At 46.7% G+C, this 23,753-nt stretch overlaps 4 protein-coding genes across 7 annotated transcripts; 2 read left to right on the top strand and 2 right to left on the bottom strand.

Moving 5' to 3' along the window:
* Nucleotides 1-161: 161 nt before the first annotated feature.
* On the bottom strand, nt 162-1,937 carry LOC542138 (scarecrow-like protein 23). The gene has a single exon (NM_001305851.1). It carries the CDS (start codon nt 1,779-1,781, stop codon nt 423-425), a length of 1,359 nt encoding a protein of 452 aa, NP_001292780.1. The 5' UTR covers nt 1,782-1,937; the 3' UTR covers nt 162-422.
* Nucleotides 1,938-2,649: 712 nt separating this feature from the next.
* Nucleotides 2,650-4,328, top strand: LOC100382419 (cytochrome c6). The gene is made up of 5 exons (NM_001175162.1): nt 2,650-3,004; nt 3,526-3,614; nt 3,706-3,737; nt 3,838-3,901; nt 4,008-4,328. The coding sequence occupies exons 1-5, from the start codon at nt 2,773-2,775 to the stop codon at nt 4,146-4,148; spliced, it is 558 nt and encodes a 185-aa protein (NP_001168633.1). The 5' UTR covers nt 2,650-2,772; the 3' UTR covers nt 4,149-4,328.
* A 41-nt stretch (nt 4,329-4,369) lies between these two features.
* On the top strand, nt 4,370-13,658 carry LOC124153160 (uncharacterized). 2 transcript variants are annotated; one of them, NR_174675.1, is made up of 5 exons: nt 4,370-5,792; nt 8,740-8,889; nt 11,300-11,437; nt 11,712-11,998; nt 12,871-13,658. NR_174675.1 is itself a non-coding variant. In NM_001401255.1 (5 exons), the coding sequence occupies exons 1-5, from the start codon at nt 4,618-4,620 to the stop codon at nt 13,055-13,057; spliced, it is 1,845 nt and encodes a 614-aa protein (NP_001388184.1). In that variant the 5' UTR covers nt 4,370-4,617; the 3' UTR covers nt 13,058-13,658. The 2 variants fall into 2 exon arrangements, 1 of the variants encoding a protein (NP_001388184.1); NM_001401255.1 differs by having other exon boundaries at nt 11,804-11,998.
* Nucleotides 13,659-14,075: 417 nt separating this feature from the next.
* Nucleotides 14,076-22,150, bottom strand: LOC100381355 (uncharacterized). Of its 3 annotated transcripts, none has more exons than XM_008653388.4 (7): nt 21,784-22,150; nt 21,409-21,516; nt 19,295-21,306; nt 18,992-19,102; nt 18,772-18,922; nt 18,529-18,666; nt 14,076-14,585 (listed from the first exon to the last, which is right to left on the bottom strand). In XM_008653388.4, exons 1-7 carry the CDS (start codon nt 21,932-21,934, stop codon nt 14,443-14,445), a joined length of 2,814 nt encoding a protein of 937 aa, XP_008651610.1. In that variant the 5' UTR covers nt 21,935-22,150; the 3' UTR covers nt 14,076-14,442. The 3 variants fall into 3 exon arrangements, with proteins under 3 accessions (XP_008651610.1, NP_001335285.1, NP_001167688.1); NM_001348356.1 differs by having other exon boundaries at nt 14,267-14,585; nt 18,772-18,910; nt 21,784-22,112; NM_001174217.2 differs by lacking the exons at nt 18,529-18,666; nt 18,772-18,922; nt 18,992-19,102; nt 19,295-21,306; nt 21,409-21,516 and having other exon boundaries at nt 14,274-14,585; nt 21,784-22,112.
* Nucleotides 22,151-23,753: the final 1,603 nt, after the last annotated feature.

Genomic DNA, 23,753 nt, shown 5'->3' with positions numbered 1-23,753 from the left:
CTGACAGGACCAGACCGCGTAACGTGAAGACAACTTCTTCTGCACAGAGCACAGTATCTATGACCTGTTCACCTCCCTCCCAGCTGGGGAACTCACCACACCGAATCTCCAGTTTATCAGCAGGACTGTCGACTGCAGATGATCATGTGGCCATTTTTTCTGACTCAAAGCTGCAGTATACTAAATATTCAAAATCCAAAGTTGATTTGGTAATTGATACTGGAGGTAGGAGAACGAAAGGAATGCCGAAGCCTATACGATTATATCACAAAAACAAACTCACAAGACGCCTACACGAGCAGGGCGGCAGCAAGAAGAGAAGACGACCAGTCCACCAAGGATGGCTGCGAGGCTGGCAGCAGGCATGAAATTGAATTCCAAAATCATAATCTACCTGCTGCAAAAATCTTGTCTTGTACTCGTTAACCGGTGGGCGCAGAAGCGGCAGCGTCGTCCGCCGGCTCCCACGCCGACGCGGTGAGCAGGGAGAGGTCCTTCCAGCCCAGCTTAAGGCACGCGTCCTCCTCCACCAGCGTGTACCCCTTCCACGGATACATGCCGAGGAGCAGCCTGGCCTGCGCGGCAGGGCTCCCGGCCAGGGACACTGGCCGGAACCCGGCGTGCCGCAGCTCGTGGCTCCACCGCTCCACGCGCACCTCCCCTGTCCGCTTGGGCCCCCCTACGGCCACGATGTTGCGTATCTCCGCGCCCAGGAGCTGTCGCTCAACCGCGTACCGCTCGGCGGACTCCTCCTCGGCCGCGCCGGCGCCGTCTCCCAGCGCGTCGAACAGCGCCGAGTAGTAGTGCAGCGCCTCCACGAACCGGCCCAGGAAATCGCCGCTGTGGCCCAGGTCCTGTTCCACGATGGTGATCAGCTTCGGGCGCAGGCTCCGGAGCAGCCGCACCGTGCCCACGTCCGACCCCGTCACGTCATAGAGGCAGTGGTGCATCCAGTGCACCACGGTGGCCTCGTCATCCCGCCGCCGCTGGCGCGAGCCGAGGAGCGCCGCGGCGTCGGCGACGTGCCCGATCTTCCCCTCGATGGGTCGGAACTCGAACGGGAGGCCGAGCGAGGCCGCGAAGTCGGCGAGGCGGCGGCCAGTGGCCTCGAGGACGTCGAGCGACGCGCCGAGCCCGGTGATCCGGAGCGACCGCGGCTTGCGCGGGCGGGACGCGAGGATGTGGAAGAGCCCCGGCCACTGCAGGCCCTGCATGATGTCCAGGTCGATCACGTGGAGGCAGTCCTCGCCGTCGAGCGCCTGCAGGATGGCCTGGTTGGCCGTGAAGTGCGAGAACTTGACGAGCGGCGACAGCGCGTTGTACGCCTGGAACGCCACCGCCACGCGGCGGCTCTGCGCGGCCGCCAGCGGGCGGAGCGCGAGCGGCGAGTAGGCGCCCAGGTACGAGCTGAGCACGCGCGCGCACAGCGCGTCACCGAAGTAGGCCGCCACGCGCTCCGGGGACGACCCGAACGGCGACGCCAGCTCCGCGATCTCGGGGAGCAGCTCCCGCGCCTCCGTCAGCTGGTCCATGGCCACCGCCTCCGCGCACCGCAGCAGCAGGCTGAGCAGCCGCAGGCCTCGCGTCTCCGGCCCTTCCTCCGCCGCCGCCGCCGACGCCAAAGCGGTGGCGGGGCCAAGCCCGAGCAGCTGCTGTCGCTTCCCCCGCGCAGAACGGCCGTCCCCTTCCTCCTCTTCGCCGGGGGACGCGCCCGCCCGCTTGGCCTTCATTGCTGCCGCAGCGTCGGTGGCGGGCGCGCGGGACAGCACCCCTTGGAGCATCGCGTTGTCGGTCAATAATTTGGTTTCGGGCAAGGCGTCAGTGACTCGGTGATCACTGATGCGTGGTAAGCCAAGCGAAGCGAGAGGGGACGGCTCAGCTGATAACGCTGGTGACTGGAGAGCCTAGCACGGGGTCTCGCCGTTGGCTTCACGGGTGCGGTGCGTGCTAGTGACCGAGGAGGGGTGCCAGGGCGGCCGCCTGTTTGTCTGCTTGCAGGGAGTTGCTGGCGCGACCAGGCAGGGGGAATCAAAGGACGGGAGCCGCGACAAGGCGACCGGTCGTCTCCATCTCCGCTCCCATCCCCATCCCCGAGCAGGGACGGGCGGACGGCAAAGGCTGGGTTTTCTTGAAAGAAAATCACGGGGATGGGGAGCGATGTGCCGTGTGCGTGCGTGTGCGGCCGGCGGTGCCGACGGGGTTTGGTCCGGCCGGGATTGATTGGTAAAGCCTGTGATCATTCGATGGGGGGACGAACGGCGGGAGAGACGGGGCCGAGGTGGGACGTTTGACGTTTCTGGTTAAGCACAGCAGTGCCGGATGCCGGTGCCTTGCATAGTTGCATCAACGGCACGCTTAGACCGGCAGTGAGCACCCGACTCACCGAGCGGCAAATTCAAGTGTTTTACCTTCCATTCAAATGATATTTGCTAAAGTTCAGAATTTTGTGGGATTGTGTACAATTTATAAGAGTTGGTTTAAATTGAGGGCCCGTTTTATTACTGCATAGTACTAATATTTTTTATCCTGGCAAAAGACGGGCCAGTTGGGCCAAATGTTGTTAAGCATGGCCCAACCCAACGCAACCCAATCTGTTTCAATCTGTAGAACAACCACGTGGCGTCCACTTGAACCACTCTGTAGAGCAATCGCCAATCGGCAGCTTCGTCATCCCTCGTCGTCGGATTGTACGCTCCAGCTCTCCAAGATTTGCCTTGGCTTGCCGTGCCCTGCGGGAGCCAAGCCAAGGACGGCTAGCGCTCGCCACGCGCGATGTCCGGGCTTCCTCCGGCCGCGCGACCGCTGCTACCGTCTCCCTGCGCCTCTTCCTCCGTTGTTCGGGCGAAGGCAGCGTCGGCATGCTGCTCCAGCCTAAAGCAGTCGCGCCCAGGCCGAAGTGCTGCCGCCCGTTCCACCGTCGCCGCGCGTCAGGCCGCGCCGCTCTTGGCTGCGGCGCTCGTCCTTGTAGCGGCACCCCCTGGCCTGCCTGCTGCTATCTCACCAGGTTTCTCCGGTTCTTGCTTCCTATAAGACGCACAAACCTGTTGTTTTTATTATTGTGTGTATGTATTCGCTGCATCGCGTAATTACATGTGAGACCGCTTCTTGTACTAATAATGGTTTCTTGGAATCTGTAGACACCATAGCTTACTGTTGCGTGCCATTTGAGTTTGGTTGCTGGTTACTTACAGTGGCAGACTGTTAGTTGGCACTTGGTTGATTGGTTCTCACGCTGTCAGCATGCCACGCACGCATGGTTGGTGTGCTGTGGCTAGCGCACACGTCGCGGTTGCAGTAGTGGGTTAGGGGAGGTGAATGGACAGGTGCGATTTCTACATAATTAATTAGCTGAAGAACACAAGTACTTGCTCCGCAGTCTGTGCGGGCAAGGAAGCACCTCTACCATCACGTACTGAAACTTGCTCGCCTAGTCTAGAAAGAAAGGAAACTGAATCACATTACACAGGACCTTCACACTAGTTGGAATCCATGCTGATCAGCGTTTTTTTTTGCCCCATGGTGCAGCATTTGCACAGCCAGTTTCAGAAGGCGCAGCGCTGTTCCGGAAGGCTTGTATTGGTTGCCATGACATGGGAGGAAACATTCTACAGCCAGTGAGTTGCTGAAATCCTTGTGCGTAGCGCAAGCAAACGTTACAAGCTCTAGCCATAGCTTGTTCTAACCATCCTGCTCGACCGTGCCCAGGGAGCCACTCTTTTCCTGAAGGACCTCGAGAGGTATAGCCTCGTAACCTGTCACTCACATTCAGCAAACTGAAGATGGGCTGCGGTTTCGCCGCTCCCGGTTACTGACGCGAAGGCAGCAAACCTGTTGCAGAAACGGAGTTGCCACGGAGGAGGAACTGTATAACATCACATACTATGGGAAAGGAAGAATGCCCGTCAGTTCTGCCTTCTGCAGTGACCAATCCTTTTGTTCTTCAATCAGCAAAAAGCTACTTGTTTATGAGAAGTAAATGGATTTTTAATATGTTTCGTTTTGATCAGGGTTTTGGAGAGAAATGCACCCCAAGAGGACAGTGCACCTTCGGCCCCCGGCTATCGGAAGACGACATCAAGATCCTAGCTTCGTTTGTCAAGTCGCAAGCCCAGAACGGGTGGCCGAAGATTGAGGGGGATGGAGATTGATCAAACTGAAAAAACGATGAGAAGACGGTGCTTGTTAGTCAGATGAAAATGGTGACGGGAAGATAGTGTTTGTATAGTTTAGGAATCTGGTCTTTCTGAACTTGTAACCTTTTAGTCTCTGTTTCTGAACTGAACTTGTAACCTTCTGGTCCGTGTTTCAGTTTTCTGAACTTCTATTCCAGGCAGAGTCCACACCTTTTCCAGCCAGCCGAACAAGGCTGACACTGACAGAGTTCAGTGCTCAGGCAGGGTCCCCAACAAGTCGCAGTCGCAGCTCAGCTCCTCTGATCGAGGGTTGGTGAGTTCGGTTGGTGACGCCGCGCGAACTGCTACCAGGCCTGGCGTGGCGTCGGCGTGGTTTAAACACGAAGAAACCCACGCCCTCCGTCGCGCGGCTGCTGCTGGTGCGGAGGGGAGGTGGTGGGGAAGGAAAACGGCGTCGCAACTCCCCCGCCCGCCTCGAACCGACATGTTGCCGCGCACGCACTCCCACCAGGCGCGGCGGCGCTCCGGCCTGGGCCCGCAGCTCTGCGCCGCAGCGGCCGCGCTCCTGCTGCTCCTCTCCCTCGCCGTCCTCCACTCGCGCCTCTCCTCCTCGTCCTCCTCCCGCTTCCCCACATCCGCATCCCGCTCCCGCCCCTCCACGCCCGCGGCCGACTCCAACTCCTCCGCTCTCCTCGCCGACGAGGAGGACGAGGACGTGGCCGCCGCGCTCGACCCGCTGCTCACCGTCACCACCACCGCCGCCGAGGGCGATTCTCTCGCCAACCCCGACGACGACCGCATCGATGAGCTCGACGTGTTGGACGAGGACGCCGCGGGCGCCAACGAGGCTGACTCCGCCTCCGCCTCTACGGTGGGGGCCGCCACGCCCCTCGTATGGGACCACGTCACCGGCGCCGCTCGCCTGCCGTTCCGCCTCCCCGCCTCCGTCGAATCCCTGCCCGCGGGGCTGCCGCGGCTTGACTCCCCGCGCCGGATCGCCGCCGCAGCCTTCGGATCGGACGACGAGCTGGTGGATCTGGAACTGCGGGTCGAGATCTCGTCCATCGCCGGTATCGAGGACGCGCTTCTCCTGAAGCCCGCCTCTGGTAAGGCCGCCGAGACGCGGCTCCGCGCCGGGTGGGCACGCTGGCTGGAGGGGAAGGCCGACTACCTACGGCGCGATCGGATGCTCCGCTCCAACCTGGAATCCCTCAATCCGCGCAACCACCCGCTTCTCCAGGATCCGGACAGCCCCGGCCTCACTTCTCTCACCCGCGGCGACCGCATGGTGCAGCGAATGCTACTAGCCGAGCTCGACAAGCCCGCGTCCAAGAGCTTTGAGCGGCGTAGGCTTCTATCTTACGAGAACAAGCAGAGCATGACAACAACTGTGAAGGAGAAGCCGCAGACGGGAAGGAGGTGGGGATATTTCCCGGGGATCGATCCACATTTGGGATTCTCAGAGTTCATGGAGAGGTTCTTCGAGCATGGGAAGTGTTCCATGAGAGTGTTCATGGTGTGGAACAGCCCGCAGTGGGCGTATGACATCAGGCACCAGAGGGGACTGGAGAGTCTACTCAAGCAGCACCCAGATGCCTGTGTAGTCATGCTATCGGAGACACTGGAACTAGAGTCCTTCCACCAATTCGTCAAGGAAGGGTATGTTATGCTGATACACAACTGTAGTCTTGAGATATTATAATGCAAATAATCTAAATAGTTAATTTTAGCAAGTGACAGGCTAACACTAGACCAAACAAGAAATGCATTATTGGTATGTAGTCCCTCCATTTCAAACTATAAGTCATTTTAACTTCTATAGATTCGTAGCTTTTGTTATGTATCTAGACATAATGTATATCTAGGTGTGTAGCAAAAACTACGTACCTAGAAAAGTCAGAACAAGTTACAATTTGGAATGGAGGGAGTTTTATATAAGATTTAAATGTCATATACTGTTTAGATATTTCGCGATTGCATCTATTGCACTATGAGGAAAAAACAGGATGCACAATGCAGTATTATCAATTCCCAATTTCTTGTATTTATGTACTGTTTATCACATGGCATTTTTTTCTCGAACGCGCATGAGAACTGCACGTCATAATATTAAGAGAGGAAAAAAGGTCCAAAGAGGACCAAAGTAAATGCCCAGAGGGCAAGCAAGCCAACTAGACCAGATTGGAACCCAGCCTAGACCCTACTAATAGCAGGTAGACCAATACTTGCTAACTGTTTAGCCCCAGCCCTATCCCAGCAACTCAGCTCATCCAGAAGCAAACTTTTAACAGAGCTCAAAGAAGGGTTTACTCCATCAAAAACAGTTTTGTTTCGAAGAAGCTACAAGCACCATACCCCCAAAATTATGAGGCTATTGAAGCCTTTCCTCTTGCTCTTATGCACCTTTTTAAGCACCTTTCTCCACCATTCAGCAAAAGATATTTCATCAGCAGCAGGGGTGAGATCCCCTTGTCTCAAGTGCAATAGGATATCATTGCCAAAATTGCCTGGCAAAACTGCAAGTGCACAGAAGATGCTGAATTGTTTCTTGTTCTTGGTCACATAAAACACATACAAGAGGGTGCTGCAACCCTCTCCTTCTAAGTCTATCAGCAGTCCAACACTTATTTCTTATTGCCAACCAGAGAAAAAACTTGCATTTTGGGGGAGCCCAAGTCTTCCACAATCGTTTCCATGGCTCAAAGGAAATGGACCCCATGAAAAATGTTTTATAGCAAGACTTTGAAGAGAACTGCCTAGAAGAAGTGTGCATCCATACATGCTTATTAGTATCTTGAGAAAGTAGAACCCCTCTCAAAGTATCCCATAACAAGTATTGTTGTAACCCTCTCAAAGAAAGAGGGCCATTAATGTCGCTGACCCATTGCCAGTTATCCAGAGCCTGCGCTACAGTTCTGGAAGAAAATGCCCTGCGGCCAACCATTCGTACCACCTCAGGGGCAATGTCCTGGATAGTACTCCCATATACCCATCTATCCGACCAGAAGAGAGTATTAGCCCCATTTCCTGATACGGTAAACACAGACAATTCGAAGAACTGTCTAACCTGTCGCTGCACTGGGAGGGACAGCCCATGCCAAGGCCTGCTCGGGTCTGTCTTTTCCAGCCATAACCATTTCACCTGCAAAGCCCAACTTTTAAATTTCAAGTTGGGGACACCAAGTCCGCCATAGCTTAGAGGCCTCGTGACAACTTCCCAGGATACAAGACAGCTACCACCATTAACCACCTTTCTCCCTTTTCAAAGAAACCCCTGTCGAATTTTATCAATTGGCATTTGTATTGCACAATGAGAAAAATATAGGATGTTGTTATCAGTTATGAATTGTTTTCTCAATTCTCATTGACAAGTGAACAATGGTCTTATAGTGGTGGTTAGCTGAGACACATGTTTTCCTGATGATACTATTCTAGTTTAAGTTATATCATTTCTCAAGTCTCACATATCACATATGTATATTTTGATATTCGATTAGCCTTTGCTGCTTGCCACCCAACTTTCAAATTTCCCACCATCTTATACCCTTAATTGGAGGGAAATTATCGGGCGCACTGGGAGGCTGACACCCTTCTATAGCTAAAATATCATGTTGCAATGTTTCAAAAATCATGTATGCAATGCACCTAAAGTTTAGTGTAGCAGCAATACTTCAGTTTGAAATTGATCTTTGATGTTGAGATTCAGAAGACACAAGTGTCACTGTCAGCACATAATGAAAAGTGCGAGGTTAACTGCTTGTCTATTTTGTTTCTTGATATCTAGGATGAATTTTAAAATGATCTGAATTATTGCAACTATACTTAACTTTATGTGTACTGCACATTATATTGCTTACTTGTTTATAGTTTTGTACAGAGACTGATTGCTTACTTGTTTATAGTTATGTGTACTGCACATTATATTGCTTACTTGTTTACGGTTGTGGTCCAGGATCCAGGAACTTAGGCCAACAATGTGCACATTATATTGCTTACTTGTTTATAGTTTTGTACAGAGACTGATTGTCATGCATGATCTAGTGTAGTGCAACTAGTAACTTTTGTAACTGGAATGACCTTTTATCTTAATTTCTGTTTATGTACTGCGAATTTTTCCTAAAAGACGGTTGTCTATCCTGTCTATGCAGCCCATGGGCACTAGGAAGTAGGAACCAGGTACCTGGTCTGCTTAGCAGCCCTGAGACACTAGCAGATACTCCATCGCTTGACTAGCATCTAGTATTCTAGCGTGTTTTTCTTTTCAGAGAAACAAGTAACCATTTAACATTAGCATTGTGGCAAGTCATAGCTGGCAGTGTATTCTTTGTGGAACATTAATGGAATTGTATTGTTACTATATACTAACTGCAGGAGCCAAATGGTGCATTTTCAGTTGAATCTCATTTGTATAATTAAGCTAACTCAACTATTTCGCTTAGCAGTTACATCTGAACACTTAAAAAATTAAACATTGTGATTTTTATGGACTTTGCATGAGATGCACTAATACTATGATCCTTGTAATCCTGTTTATTAGTTATAATTGTTCCAGCTACATCTATGTATATATGTGCATTTTTAATTGTAAAGTTTATTTCTCTTGCAGATATAAAGTTGCTGTTGCAGTGCCGAATCTTGATGAGCTTTTAGAAAGCACTCCAACTCACGTATTTGCATCAGTGTGGTATGAATGGCGGCAGACAAAATATTACCATTTGCACTACAGTGAACTAGTACGCCTTGCTGCCCTTTACAAGTAAGATGATATAAGAATCACAGTACATTAGTTCAGGAAGTTGAGAGGCGTGTGTTGTTTGCTTTCCATTCTATGAGAAAAATACTACTGAGTCTTAAGAGATAATGCTGCATCTTTATATTTGAGGACAGAGATCCTTTGCAGTAGCTCTTGGTAAACTAGTTACAATAGGAAACATATTATGAACGATTTTGATTAATCTAGCACTCTATCAGTTCAGGCGGTGCAGCTTGGCATGAATAAACAACATCAAAAAGGGAAATCACCAGCTGGAATCCAGTTTTATTTCACAAATAACTTGGGATAATCAAGCATTATTTGGTCTTAATCCTGAATTAGGAGTTCTGTTCACAAGCACCAGAGTATCTGACAATGGCGGTTTAAGGTGTTGAAGTGTATAAGTGGATTGCCTACCTTCTCCTATAAGCTTAAGTTTTTGGGTTAAACTGGTTAGCGTATCCACTCTAACATGGTATCAGAGACAAAGGTCTCGAATTCGAATCCTGGCAGAGGCTTTATTTGTGCCTCCGCCACTTTATTTTTTTACGTTTGTGTCTTTCTCTCCGACTGCACGTGAGTTAGAGTGTCGAAGTGTATAAGTGGATTGCGCGAAAGGGTCTCTAGCCAAGTTGGTTAGATGGTCTGAGTAGCACTCCTTAGGTCCTGGCTCCCACAGAGAGTGAGAGCGAATTTCAGGCTGTGGTTAAAAAAATCCCCTTATTTGTCTCACGCCAAAGCATAGCTCTAAGGCCCGGTCCCGGTCGCTTATCACATGGGCTACAGTGCCACCGTGTATGGGTGAGGCAGGGGTTGAGGGTTTCTCTACCTGCGTGAGAAGGTCTTCTTAATATAATGCTCGGGGGCTGTCTTACCCCCCGCAGGTCGAGTTATAAGTGGATTGCCTACCTTCTTCTAACAGCTTAAGATTTTGGGTCAAACTGATTAGTGTGTCCACTCTAATATGGTATCAGAGCTAGATGTCTCGTGTTCGAATTCTGGCAGAGGCTTTATTTGTGCCTCCGCCTTTTTATTTCCACATTTACGCCTTTCTCTGTTCTCTCTGCCTACCTTCTCTTATAAGCTTAAGCTTTGGGTTGAACTGGTTATAGCGTCCACTCTAACATATAAGAAACCAGATTGTGAATGGACTATCTGGTCCTAATCCTGAACCTTATCAACTGATTTCGTTTGGGGAATGGAATGTGTTTCCTATCCCCACCTCTTCCCTCACAAGCACAAGGCTGCATGAAAATTTGGACAATGGGCATGTTTAGGACAACTTTTTTCCTTGAGTTATTTTCTGAGAATCTAGATTCCCTGATAATCTAGTTGTCACGAGAAGTAGTGGATTCCTTCCGTTGCGACGACTCCGCGAATTCTGCATTCATGTCAATTTGGGCGATTTTCACATAAACGATTCCCACAGAAGCGGAATGAGAAGCGAAGCTTTTTGCAGAAAAAGGCGATTCTGACGGCTAGAATTCGGCCAGAAGCTGAAACAAACAGTCCCTATTGTGACTCTAGTACCCTACAGAAGTGAACAGAGGATCCCATGATGGAATAACTGGTGCTAGAATTTGTTGGCCTGTCAAACCAAGCACCCTTTTAATGGATTCAGTTGTGCCCTCAAATTATTACTACTGACCCCTTATAGTTTGTGAAGTAAACTTTAGCTGTACTAACTGATTCTTTTTTCCTCTAACTACGTACGCGAGCTGTGTGTCATTTCATTAAGTAAGAAATAGGGGGATACAAAGGGAGAGGGATAACACCCACTCCTAACACAATAGTCTTTACAGACGTGTCGGATCACAACGGAACTCGACCCTGACCTAGAGTCACTGCTCATGGATTAGAGTCTGGAGTCAGCAAGTGTAGGAGCAACTCATGCAGCGCTGAAGCTCCAGCCACACACCGGAGGTTGCTGGAATTGGACACAACCTGCATAACAGCCTGGATACTTGGCCTTGCAACATCGAACACACAGGCATTCCTGTGTTTCCATAACTCCCAAGTGACCAAGATGATCAACAAATTTGTTTTAGTTAACTTTAGACAATTTAGCTGATAATGTCCTTATTTTCAGAGCTGATCAGCTGAACAATAGAGAATAATGTAAGACTAAAACATTGGCCTCAAAGAAAAATGGGACAAACCATCAATAACCTTCACATAAATACAGAATAATTGATCGGCAAATAATGTCTGAACTTTCTTGCACTAAGTAGCACCAGTCTTGCTTTTGTCAAACTGTAATATGGTGCACATGTTTTCATGAACGTTGATGAATGTGATACTGGTATTCATCAAAATTTAGAGCATAAATGTAATCTTGACTCTTGAGAACATCAATTGTTCCCCTTGCTTTGTGACTGATATGATTATTTTATTACTCTTGCTTTATGTGCAGATATGGTGGAATATACCTTGACTCTGATGTTATTATTCTTAAACCTTTAACATCGCTCCGGAATTCTATTGGTGCCACAAATCATGTCTCTGGAAATTCCCGTTTTGGTGGGGCTGTGTTAGCATTTGAAAAACAGAGGTAAAACTGTTCCATTATTTTATTTTGAAGAAATTTTTTTAGTGTACCCAGAGCTAAAAGCTCTAGACAGGCTTGCCCTTTCATTTCTGCAAGGAGTCTGGTTCAATTTTGGACAAAACTACATTTAACTCTCTATTTTATATCATTACGTAACAAACAGATGAAATCCACATCTAGTCATCTACTAATGTTCTATTGATTCAAACAGAAACATGGGACAATGTCCATTTTTTCTTTTACAACACTAAGATACTAAAAAATTATTTGTAAATAGGTGTCAGATTGGAACAGCTACATCATTGACTGGCTATGCAGCATATGCTCGTGCACGTGTAGAGTTTCTCACTTGGCTTGTGCTGGTTGCAGCCCTTTATTGGAGGAGTGCCTTAGGGAATTTTATTCGACATATGATGATACCCTCGTGCAGTGGAATGGGGCTGAACTTATGACAAGAGTGATAAGCAATATTTCTAGCAGAGCAGATGAAAACAGGGGGCATCTTGACATTAAGTTGGAGCCCTTTGTTAAATTTTACCCTATAAGCTCTACTGATATTATACGGTATGATATCAATTCATCCATTTCTGCTTGTAATACCTATTTTTAGTCAATTTTACTATCCAGAATCTAGATTAACAGTTTTCTGCTGTCCATCTGAACCAGAAAGATAATTTCATACTGTAATGTTCTGTATCTATTGTATCATTTTTTTATCCTCATTTTTTTCATTCTGAATGGCATACCTCATTTGTCACGTTCTGTTTCAATGCATTAGAAATAATAGTTAGTTGACTAAAAAATTGCTAGTAAAAAATAACTATTAGCTCATTTTAGTTGGGTTGAACCAACTAATAACTAATGGTTAGTTGAGGGTGTAGGTAATAGTTAGCTGGAGGTGTTTGGATGTCTAGAGCTAAAAGTAGCTAATAGATGAACTATTAGACAGGGTGTTTGAATGTCTAGAGCTAAAAGTAGCTAATAGATGAACTATTAGTCAGGGTGTTTGAATGTCTCCAGCTAATTTTAGCATTGAACTATTAGTTCTAGTGTATTTAAACAGGGCCTTAGCCCTTAGAGCCCTCTCGGTTCCTTATATTTATTTCTTATATGTACCTCTTCATATGTGTTTGATTGAAAGCTGAGTACTCCCTCCATTCATAAATATATGACAGCATTGACTTTTATTTTTTAAAAAATTGACTACTCATCTTATTCAAGAAATTAATGAGTTATCACAATTTTTTTGATTTTTTTATCACTTAAGGTAGTATGTGCTTGACTTAAGATTTTACATTTTTTGAATAAATATTTTGAATAAGACGAGTGGTTAAAGTTCTCGAAAAAAATCAATGGTATCATATATTTGTGAACGGAGGTAGTACTACTTGCGGATTCAAGATATTCATACTCACCTTGATGTTGTTGTACTGCAGATATTTCTCAGAGCCCGATAACATGGTCCAAAAAGCACATCATGATGCAATCTTTTCTAGGATCGTGAATGACTCTACCACTTTCCATTTTTGGAATGGCATCACATCTGCTCTAGTTCCTGAACCCGGCAGTCTTGTTTCGAAAATCCTTAACCGTTACTGTCTCCATTGCCTTGATGTTTTATAGTTGCAACAGTCTGAAGCTCCTGCTAAGAGCTTTATTTTGGTTTAGAACAGGTACACAGAAGAAATCTTTCAATGAGGTACTCAGAATGGCTAGTATTGCTGAATCTTGCAAAACATTGTGATGGGGGGAAAATTACCGGCAGCACTGTGTATATATTCTTTTCACTAAGGTTTGTGCCGGAGCTGCGCCTGCAAAGTCCAAGCATGTTGACTTGACTAGTTATTGTCGATAGCAAAAGTCTTCCTCCTGGCAATACAGAATGCAACAACTGAAGACACTTGGAACTAGAGAGTTTTGACTAGTTCGGTACCCCTTCTATATTTGCACATATACTGATAATTTTCACAATTTGATATTTTGAAAATAACATGATTCGTGTAAGACAGTAGAAATTGAAGGACCATATACCGAATTCACTGGGTTTATCTAGATGTTTGGTAAACTTTTATTTCTCAGAGCATGATTTTGTCTGAATTAACGACTTGGGAACGAGAATGTCAGCGTTGTAAGCATCTGCATAAAATTATAGTGCAGGTCTTGGCATCCTCGAAGCTGAATTGTTTGCTATGTAATGTAAATTATGCATTTTTCAAACGTTAAACTGAAAGGCCAAAGAGACGATGATGAGGACAATATTTTTTTTTCGAAAGCGTAGGAGAACTGCACATCATTTTAATTAGAGAAGAAAAAAGGTCCAAAATGGACCAAGGTACAAAGCCCTAAGCAGGCTTACTCAAAACAAAAACACACACCACTCCCTAGACCCTGTGAAGGTTACGCGCAAGCTCTAAGCCAAAGCTCTGAAGATGTTTGGCTCCGGCCGTAATCCAACATCCAATCTCATCAAGAAAGACGCATTTGATAGAGCTTAGCGAAGGGGAGGACAATATAAGAAGGGGCTATTGTATTTATGTCCTTGGATGAAAGTGCAATTGTGATTTTACCCTTGAATATTCAACTTTATAATTTTGGACCTTCTTTTTAAGGGTTCCTTTGGAATGCAAGAATTTTAAAGAAATCATACAAGGATTTTATAGGAGTCAGTTCATTTTCACAGAAAAAACATAGGAAACAAGAAAAAAATCCTCTGTTCCAAAGGAAAGAAAAACAAGTTTGGGTCTGTTCTGTTAAGGACACTTTTGGAGCATGATTTTTGGATAATAGCACCAAAATTAATTTAGAAACTTTTTTGGGAACTATCGTAGTTAGTTTTTTCGATAAAGGAAGCTTTATATTAAAGGTTACCAAGAGCGATACATCAAGAGGATACATAGTCTTGGTACACAAACTTCCGGCCTCTGCCTAATGCACATAGCCAAACTAAAAAAAAACAAACAAACATAAACGCAGCAACTTTCCCAGTCTAGCGACAGTCAATCCGAAGACTAGATCGCCACCCATGCACCCGGGAAAAAAAGACCGTGGCCGTTCGCACCAAGAGTCGCGAACCCTCCACAACCAACGGTCGCAGCTCCTCTCGCTGAAGGATGGCCCAACTTGATAGCTTCTGTGACGCCAAATGGATAACCTGCAAAGGAGAACACAAGATTTTTTTCTCAAAAACTAAGTCATTTCTACAGATCCAGAGCGCCCAGCACAGCACGGCCGCTCCAAGTAGAAGCAATGGTTTCAGCACACTATTAAAACCTTGAAGCCAATCCCCAAACATATGGTCTACATTTTGTGGTTGGTTGATTCCGGTGGCCATCAGAAACACGCTCCAGACTGATCGAGCAAACCGACAATCAAAGAAGAGGTGTTGAATGGTCTCTTCCTTGTGACAAGAGGCGCATGACAAACTACCTTGCCAGTTTCGTTTAGCCAAATTGTCTTTTGTGAGAATTACGCCCTTACGTAAATACCATAGAAAAATTTTAAATTTCAGGGGGGCCTTTAGCTTCCAAAGCTCTTTATTAACATTAGGGATATTTCTGAGCATCAAAGCAGCGTAGTGCGATTTAACCGAGAATCTACCATTCATGGAAAGGGTCCAGCGGAAGGTGTCCTGTTCGTGGGACAGCTCCACACCTTGTATGCGTGACAAAAGAGAAAGCCAATCGATCAAATTGGCTCCAAATAACTGTCTCCGCCAGGAAAAGTTCGGAGGCGAAACGCTCAAGGCTTCTGATATTGAAATGAATTTTTTCCTCGCAATGTTATACAGGGCTGGATATTGGTCTTTTAAAGAGGACCCATCCAACCAGGCATCCTCCCAGAACCTCACTTGAGAGCCATCCTTTATGAGGAATGAGCCAAAACGGAGGAAGGTTAGCTTTACTTTCATTAAGCCTGACCAAAAATGGGAGTCACCAAGTTTCCACTGCACATGAGACAAAGGTTTTGAGCCAACATATTTATTACGCAGTAATTGTTGCCACATTCCATCTGAGGTGAGTAGCTTGTACAACCATTTACTGAGAAGGGCTGTATTCATCATATTTAGATCCAAGATACCAAGGCCCCCTTGATCCTGAGGTTGACATAGAATGTTCCATTTAGCAAGTCTATATTTCCTTTTGTTTTCATTCCCCTGCCAAAAGAATCTCGATCGAAAATAGTCTAACTTCTTAAGGACCCCTTTAGGTAGGGAGAAGAAGGACATCATATACATCGGTAGGCTACTAAGCACTGACTTAATCAAAGTCAGGCGTCCTCCGATAGACAAGTGCTTCCCTTTCCAACTGCTAAGTCTCTTCTCAAAGCGCTCTTCGACTTTAGCCCAGTCTCTATTTTTTAGCTTTCGGAAGTGGATTGGAATACCAAGGTAATTGATGGGGAGGTTACCCGGTTTACATCCAAAGAGTTCTGTATAAAGTTCTAAATTCTCCTGGGCAGCCCCAAAACAAAACACTTCACTCTTATGGAAGTTGATCTTTAGGCCTGAAGCTTGTTCAAATGCAAATAGAAGAAGCTTCATATTGCACGCTTTGTCCGGATCATGATCCATAAAGAGTATAGTATCATCTGCGTATTGGAGAATTGAGAGCCCGCCATCAACAAGGTGAGGGATCATTCCCACAACCTGCTCATCCGTTTTGGCCCTACTAATGAACACTTGTAGCATGTCTTCCATAATATTGAACAAGAGGGGAGATAAAGGATCCCCTTGTCGGAGTCCTTTTTTTGTTTGAAAGAAATCTCCGATATCGTCATTAACATTCACCGCTACACTTCCTCCCGAAATGAAGGTCTTAATCCAAGATATCCATTTGGACGAGAAACCCTTCATCCTGAGAGTTTGATATAAAAAAGGCCACCTCACCTTATCATAGGCTTTCTCAAAGTCAAGCTTAAGGATTACACCACTGAGTTTTTTCCGATGGAGTTCGTGTATTGTTTCATGTAGAATTACCACCCCTTCCAGGATATTACGACCTTTGATAAAGGCCGTCTGCGTCGGGCTAACAACCTTATCTGCTACTGAACCCAGCCTATTAGTGGTCACCTTGGTGAATATTTTATAGCTCACATTCAGAAGACAGATTGGCCTATATTGCTGAATAATATTTGCCTCTTGCACCTTAGGAATGAGGGTGATCACTCCAAAATTAAGGCTAAATAGAGGGAGGTCTCCCTTTGATAAATCCTTAAACATTTGCACTAGGTCGTCCTTGATGGTCTCCCAAAATTGTTGATAAAATTCAACTGGAAAACCATCCGGACCTGGAGCCTTATTGTGATTCATTGAAAAGATGGCCTCCTTTATTTCAGTTTCCGAAAAATTTGCCGTGAGTAAGCTATTTTCCTGACAAGAGACCTGTGGGATATCTTGATTAAAGGATTCATCTAAAGTGAAGGAGTTTTCCTCCGGCTCACCAAATAAACCTTTGTAAAACTCAGTGATAAACTTTTTAAGATTGTCGTGACCTTCTACTTTAGAATTGCCATTCTCAAGCGAGAAGATTCTCTTTTTTCTGTGTTTCCCATTGGCAATCATATGAAAGTATTTTGTGTTGTTATCTCCTAGGAGAACATCCTTTGTTTTTGCCCGTTGAAAATACTTGATCTCTTCCTCCCTGAGAAGTTTGGTCAACTGGTCACGTGAGTGAGTCAAGCAGACAAGCTCAGACTCATTCAGATCTCTTGTTTCAGCTTCAGTATCCAACGTGCAGATAATATTTTGGAGGTCTGATTTCCTTTTCTTATAATCCCCATTTGTTTGGGCCGCCCAACCTCGGAGGAACCGCCGTAATGCGCTCAGCTTATTATTCCATCTTTGCACCGAGTTACGACCCTTACATGAATTAGCCCAAATTTCCTTGATATGGTCCTGAAAACCTTCCCTTTGTAGCCAATTCAGTTCAAACTTGAATTTCTTCTTACTTCCAACGAAGGCAGGATAGCCAGTGTTAAGAAGCAAGGGGGTATGGTCGGATACGCCTCTATCTAAGGCTTGGAGTGTTACCAAAGGAAACTTAAATTCCCATTCTGTAGACATGAGTGCTCTATCGAGCTTTTCATAAGTAGGTATGGGGAGGGAATTTGCCCAGGTATATTGTCTACCTGTTAGGTCTATTTCTCTTAAATCCAAGCTATCTATCACAACATTGAAGAGAAAAGGCCAGCGACCATTAAACCTGTCATTGTTTTTCTCCTTACTGCTTCTCATTATATTAAAATCCCCCCCAATGAGGAACGGAAGAGAAATCTGATGGCAAGCCCGAACAAGCTCCGTTAGAAAAGCTGATTTGAATTCTTCTTGAGCTGGGCCATACGCAACCATCAAAATCCATTTGAAGTTATCTGTTCTATTGCACAGATGGAATTTAATGTAAAATTTTCCTTCAGCGATAAGGGTTACATCAAAAGCATCCGCTCTAACTCCCAGAAGGATGCCACCAGATCTGCCCCTCGGTGGAAGACAGTGCCAGATAAAATCTACTCCACCAGACAGACGCGCCAAATTTGCAGTGGACATATCCTGCTTTCCGGTTTCCATTATCGCTAAGAAGTCTAGGTTGTGGTCCCTCACAGCCTCCGAAATGTAACGATATTTAGCCAAGTCTGAAAGACCTCTGCTATTCCAGAAAAAGCCCTTCATTAGGAACCATTCATTTTTTGTTTCGACATCCCCCCACCATATTGGCTTTTATGATTTTTAGGGCGCTTTTTTGACTGTCTTGCAGATGCCATAAGATCACAAATTTTTGTGTCCAGGTCTACATCGTCAAAGTTCGCATCAGCTACATCCTTTAGTAGGTGAGTTAAGAGGTCATTGTTTATTTCATCAACCTCCTCATCACTCACCGAGCAAGAGTTACCTGTATTGCTCTCTTCCAAGCTGGGTGATTCAAGAGTAGTGTGTGAATTAGTAGCCTTCCTATCCAATTCCATTTTTTTTAAACCATTGATCGATCTATTAACTGCAGACTCATCATCGCCCAACATGAATCCTATCTTTTTTAGCTTACTGGCACAAGAAAGATTTGACAGATCATTGATAGCAGTGACAGCCGAAGCTTGCTCCATACCTGACTGAAACGGCCCAATCGGAAGAGATGAAGTGGACACCGTGCGTAGCGCTTGACCAGCCGGCTTGAATCCACTCAAATCGCCATCAAGATTGCGACGAGAAGCCCTCTTCATAGCCTTCAAAGTAGAATCCTCATCTACATGAGTAGATCCATCTTTAGATAAGGCAATAAAGCGTGCACTTCTACGAACAAAAGCAGGTGAGTCTGAATTGTTTTTGTATAATGGAAAAAAATTCGAACCTTTCCCCGGAGGCATCAGTTTCTTCTCCGGTGGGATGGGCAATTTTACTTGCCCCGCCCCAATATGCAAACTGCGTTCAATCTTCCTTACATCATCCATCGGCTGGCCCTCCCTTTCAAATGCAAAACTCCTCTGTCCCTGGAATGCAGGCTGCAAAGAATATTCAGTCTGCATAGGAGGAGGATAAATTTCAAGAATGGGAGGGGGACAAACATGTACCATGGACCAGCAACATGCCGCTGGCATATTCATGGCCGTGTGTGCCGAAGTAAGCACAACAGACGGACCAACCCCCTTCTTGTTACTTACTAACTGCTCATCAGGAATATTCTGTAGCAAAAAGTTGCAGCCATTAGTGCTATCTGACCCAACAACAATATTCCTTTTGCCACAAGAAAATACTCCAGCAGAAAGTTGTGAGTAAATATTCTGCATTCTATGCTTCTGTCGTGCAGCCTGCTGATAAAATTCAGTACGCATAGTAGGACCAAATTCAAGCGAGGGAGGGAGGAAAGCATGTACCTTGGACCAGCTGCTTGCGTCAGGCACAATCCTGGTCGTGTGTACAGAGTTAATCACACCAGTCGGGTCAGCCCCTTTCATGTTACTCACTATCTGCTCATCAAGAATACTCTGTAGCATTAAGTTGCAGCCATTAGTATCATATGACCCAACAACAGAGCTCCTTTTGCCACCAGAAAGAAACCCAGCAGCAGATGACATTCCATTCTTATGCAGCTTCAGATCTGCCCCAGTTCGGCCATTCAAAGAGGGACGTACAGAATGCAGGGCAGACAAGTTGAGCAAAGGAAAACCCTTCATCACAGCAGGCACAGGTTCATTAGCCTTCTCCAAGGGTGAAATGGCAGCAGCCCCAAGCATTGGAGAATCTTCTCCATCACCAAAACCCCCTGCCATAGAACCAGCACCACCCCCCTTCCCATCTAATTTATGCTTTTTGAAAGCATGTTCTGGACTTTTATCCTCTTGTTCAGAAACCTTGTCCATACCACCCCCACCATCATTACGAGACTCCTCCCTAAAAATCACCGGAGATGCAGGAATGAAGTTCTTATCCTCTATAGAATAGGTGATCTCGTATCCCTTCTTGTCAAAAACAATATCGGTGGTCAGGGGTAGTGGATCTCTGCTCATCACACCAACAAGCAGTCTGATGACGCCCATCTTTCTATAGGTGTACATGTCTACATCAAGAGTGGCGCCGATTACCGATCCTAGGGCCCAAAAACCCAAATAATGCCTCCAAGCGTGAGGTACTCCCCTCACATGAACCCAAACCTCGTCCAATTGATAACTGGGTTCAACATCACTAGCATCCTTCCATTCAGAGATGGTGAGAGTAACTCCATGATTTTTGAGAGTGAACTCCACATCAGCCATCCTAATTAGTTCATCAACTGAGGGAAATACCACCAAGAAGGAATCATCACTATGGGGTAGCGCCTCCCAAACCCATTCTTTTGTAATGAATCGAGCTAGTTCAGCTTGCACCGCCTCAGCCGAGAGCTTCCCCCCACTCACTTTGATCAGAGCAGTCGGGGCAGGGTCAGGTGTTTCTAGCCTGTAGTCGAAATCCGGAATGCGAAAGAAGCCTAACTCGTTATTACCAAAGCCAAAGAAGGAGGCATCGGGCTTAGGCAATTTCAGTAGGGGGCACTTGGCTACCACATGTGAATTCTTCTTGTTACACACCACACAATCTAAATCTGCCTTGCACTCATCATTTAAATGGCCACTCAACTTGCAACGGAAGCACAGAGGAGACTTTAGTTTCTTTGCTTTCACAGAGTTACCTGGGGGAGCCGCTGTCGACTGCCTGCGCTCAGCATCCCTTGGCATCCAAGACATACCATCAGCAGTGGCCGCCTGAGGCATCGTCTCCTGGCTTGCCGCGGGCACCTCCCCGTACTGTTGGAACCGCGGCTGTGGTGGAAATCGTCCACCCCGGCCTGCTGCTCCACGACCAAGACTGCCCCGGCCCAGGGGACCTCCGTGCCCCGGACCATGGCGCTGCGGCTGCACTCCAAATCCACGTCCTTGACGTGGGGAGGTGCGCCCATGCCACCCATCACTCTGTCTGGATACCGCCATCCCTGGGAGTCTACTGTTTGGGGCGAATGGGCGATGAGCAGCTTCACTCGACCTGCTGGCTGGAGCAGGCGGACGGGCAGCCATCTCAGCATAGGATGGTGAATGCGATGAGAGGATGGCGCCTTTTAAATCCACCGCCACGGGCCTAGGGACCTTGCCTTGATGAAGCCGGAACAAGCAGGAGCGTGGTTTTCCAAAAGCCTTGGCCCTCTTGATTAGGTCGGCTAAAACGGAGTCCGATGAGTTAACTTGAGGACCTCTCCCAACCTTGCTGTCCCAGCCACACGAACTGGAAGAAGTGCAAGTCGTCCTTGGGAGGATCGCACGCGACTCTTCGGGAGACGACAGCCCCCCAGCATTAACTCCCGAAATTATCTCGTTACCACCTGAAGACACTGATTTGTGGGTCCAGAATGGGTGCGCTGTCAAGAAAGCCTCAAGCGTCAGTCTCGCCGCCGATCGCGGCCGCGGCAGCGGTCCGCGCCATGGCCTGATAATGCAAGCTTTGCGTGGCAAAGGTTTACCTGAGGCCATTATCCGAGCCTTAGGACCCCGCCGCAGCCTCACATTTCGATTTGATTCAATTTTCGTGAACACCTTGTCGTCTTCTTCAGGGGATCCAAAGTGTTTTGCTGTAAGAACAATTTGTTCAGCTAAAACACCGGAGTCTGTATTGTGGGGAATCAGAGTATCGCCCCCTACCAAAGATGTTTGTTCCAACATCCGATTATCACAATTAACTCCCCCCTCAATCTGAGTATGAGCACCAGTAGGTTCATCCGAAGAAGAAGCGGATTCGCTGGAAGAACCATAGGCTCCATGCTCACCCGAGGGGACACCAAAACTCGAAGATGAATCCGCCAAATCAAAGGAAATACCAGTTTGAGAGTTGTACTTACAGTGTATCAGCTTGCATGCCTGCCGAAGCCTCCCATGATTTGATCTCCTTGTCCTTGGGGAGCATGCCCAGCCTCCGCTATCTTCCGCCATCAGCTCAACGAAAGCAGACTGCTCGCTGCTGGACTTCGCCAAGGACGTGGACGCGCTCATGGACTGGGTCTGCCTGCAGCTGCCGCCGGAGCTGCGGCAGGAGGCGGTGCGGGCCGTGGAGGCCGGGCGGCGCGCGGGCGCCGGCGGCCGCGTCCGGGTCCAGCCGTACCTGCTAGCTGCCGTGCTCGCTCTAGTCGTGCCACTCTCCTAAGCACGTCTCTATCGCGTGCATCCTTGTGTGGGGGGGAAAGAATAAGAAATAGAACGACGAGACCTAACTACCTAAGTCTGTCGTAGGCTGATCATCGCTTTCCCTGTGGCCCTAGCATAACCACATGTCACAATCCTTTGGTGATGGAGCGCCGCCAACACCGTGGGTAGCAACATATCTTGTGGAAGCAAACTTCCTGGTGGTAGAACCTTGGTAAGTTTCCAGGAAAGCAAGGTATGTGGTTCAGGTACCTTTCTGTTATTTCATTTTCATAGATCCCTTATAATACCGCTGGATCAGGTATTTATAGATTAATTACAAGTCCATTAGGGCCCAAGCAACAACCACCTAATCAAGCCCAACTATTACTCAATTCTTAATACTGAATCACTGCTCACTTATACCTGAGCACCTTCCACGTACTGACATCACCTCTTTGCTAGAAATTGACTGTCCCCAATCAATAGCAGATGGAAAACACTTCTTAATCACCTCATAATCCTCCCAAATAGAAGCATCAGCGGGTAAATGGGACCAAACAATACAAACTTGAACCACAGGATGACTGCCTTTCCTTACCAGTCTTCTATCCACAATCTGGACTGGTTTCACATCCACTTGTGAAAAGTCCACTAACTAGGACAGATCTGAAAAATTGGAGTAGCATTAGGTGTAAAGCCTTCAACTGTGAGACAAGGAAAATAGGATGAACCAATGAATTGTCAGGTAACTGCAACTTGTAAGCAACGGCTCCAATTCTTTGCAACACCTTAAAGGGCCCAAAATACTTATAAGCTAGCTTGTGACAAGGTATGTTCACCACAGAACTTTGAACATAAGGCTGTAGTTTGAGAAGAACCAATTCTCCCACATGAAATTATCTATCTGATCTTTTCTTATCAGCTTTGACCTTCATTCTATTTTGAGCTGCAACTATCCTTGATATTAACACTTCAGAACATTGTTGCCTTTTAGCTAACAAATCATCCATTGTCTGATCCTCACTATCAGACCAAATTGGAGCAGTAACAAACACTGGATCATACCCATATAACACTTTAAAAGGTGAACACCCAAGGAAGTGTGATAGGAAGTATTATACCAAAACTCTGATAGAGGTAACCATCTTTTCCACTTAGCAGGGTTGTCTTGAATGGCACATCTCAAATACATTTCCACACATTGGTTCACCCTTTCAGACTGCCCATCTGATTGTGGGTGATAAGCAGTTGTTAAAGCCAACTTGGTATTCAAAGACTGAAATAAAGCTTTCCAAAAATGACTAGTAAATTTTGTCTCTGTCAGACACTAAAGTCTTAGGATTGCCAGGCAATTTCACCACATTATCCAGAAAAAATTGGGCCACAGTAGCATCTGAAAATGGGCGTCTCAAAGGAAAGAAGTGGGCATACTTGGAATACCTATCCACCACCACCAAAATAGTGTTGTAACCTTCTGATTTGGGAAGACCCTCTACAAAATCCATGGTTAAGTCTTGCCAGGCACCTTGAGAAACTGACGAAGGCTACAATAACCCTGGAGAAACCACTCTTTCTGCTTTAGCATGTTGACATACTTCACATTGTTGGACAAACACAACCACATCATTCTTTAAACTCTTCCACCAGAACAACTTCTTCACTCTATGATAGGTTGCCATACTCCTAG

Source organism: Zea mays, chromosome 7, assembly GCF_902167145.1.
Source record: "Zea mays cultivar B73 chromosome 7, Zm-B73-REFERENCE-NAM-5.0, whole genome shotgun sequence".
In the NCBI taxonomy this organism is placed as follows: domain Eukaryota; kingdom Viridiplantae; phylum Streptophyta; class Magnoliopsida; order Poales; family Poaceae; genus Zea; species Zea mays.
The sequence above is the reverse complement of the archived record's forward strand: the minus strand, read 5'-3'. Positions and strand labels throughout refer to the sequence as shown.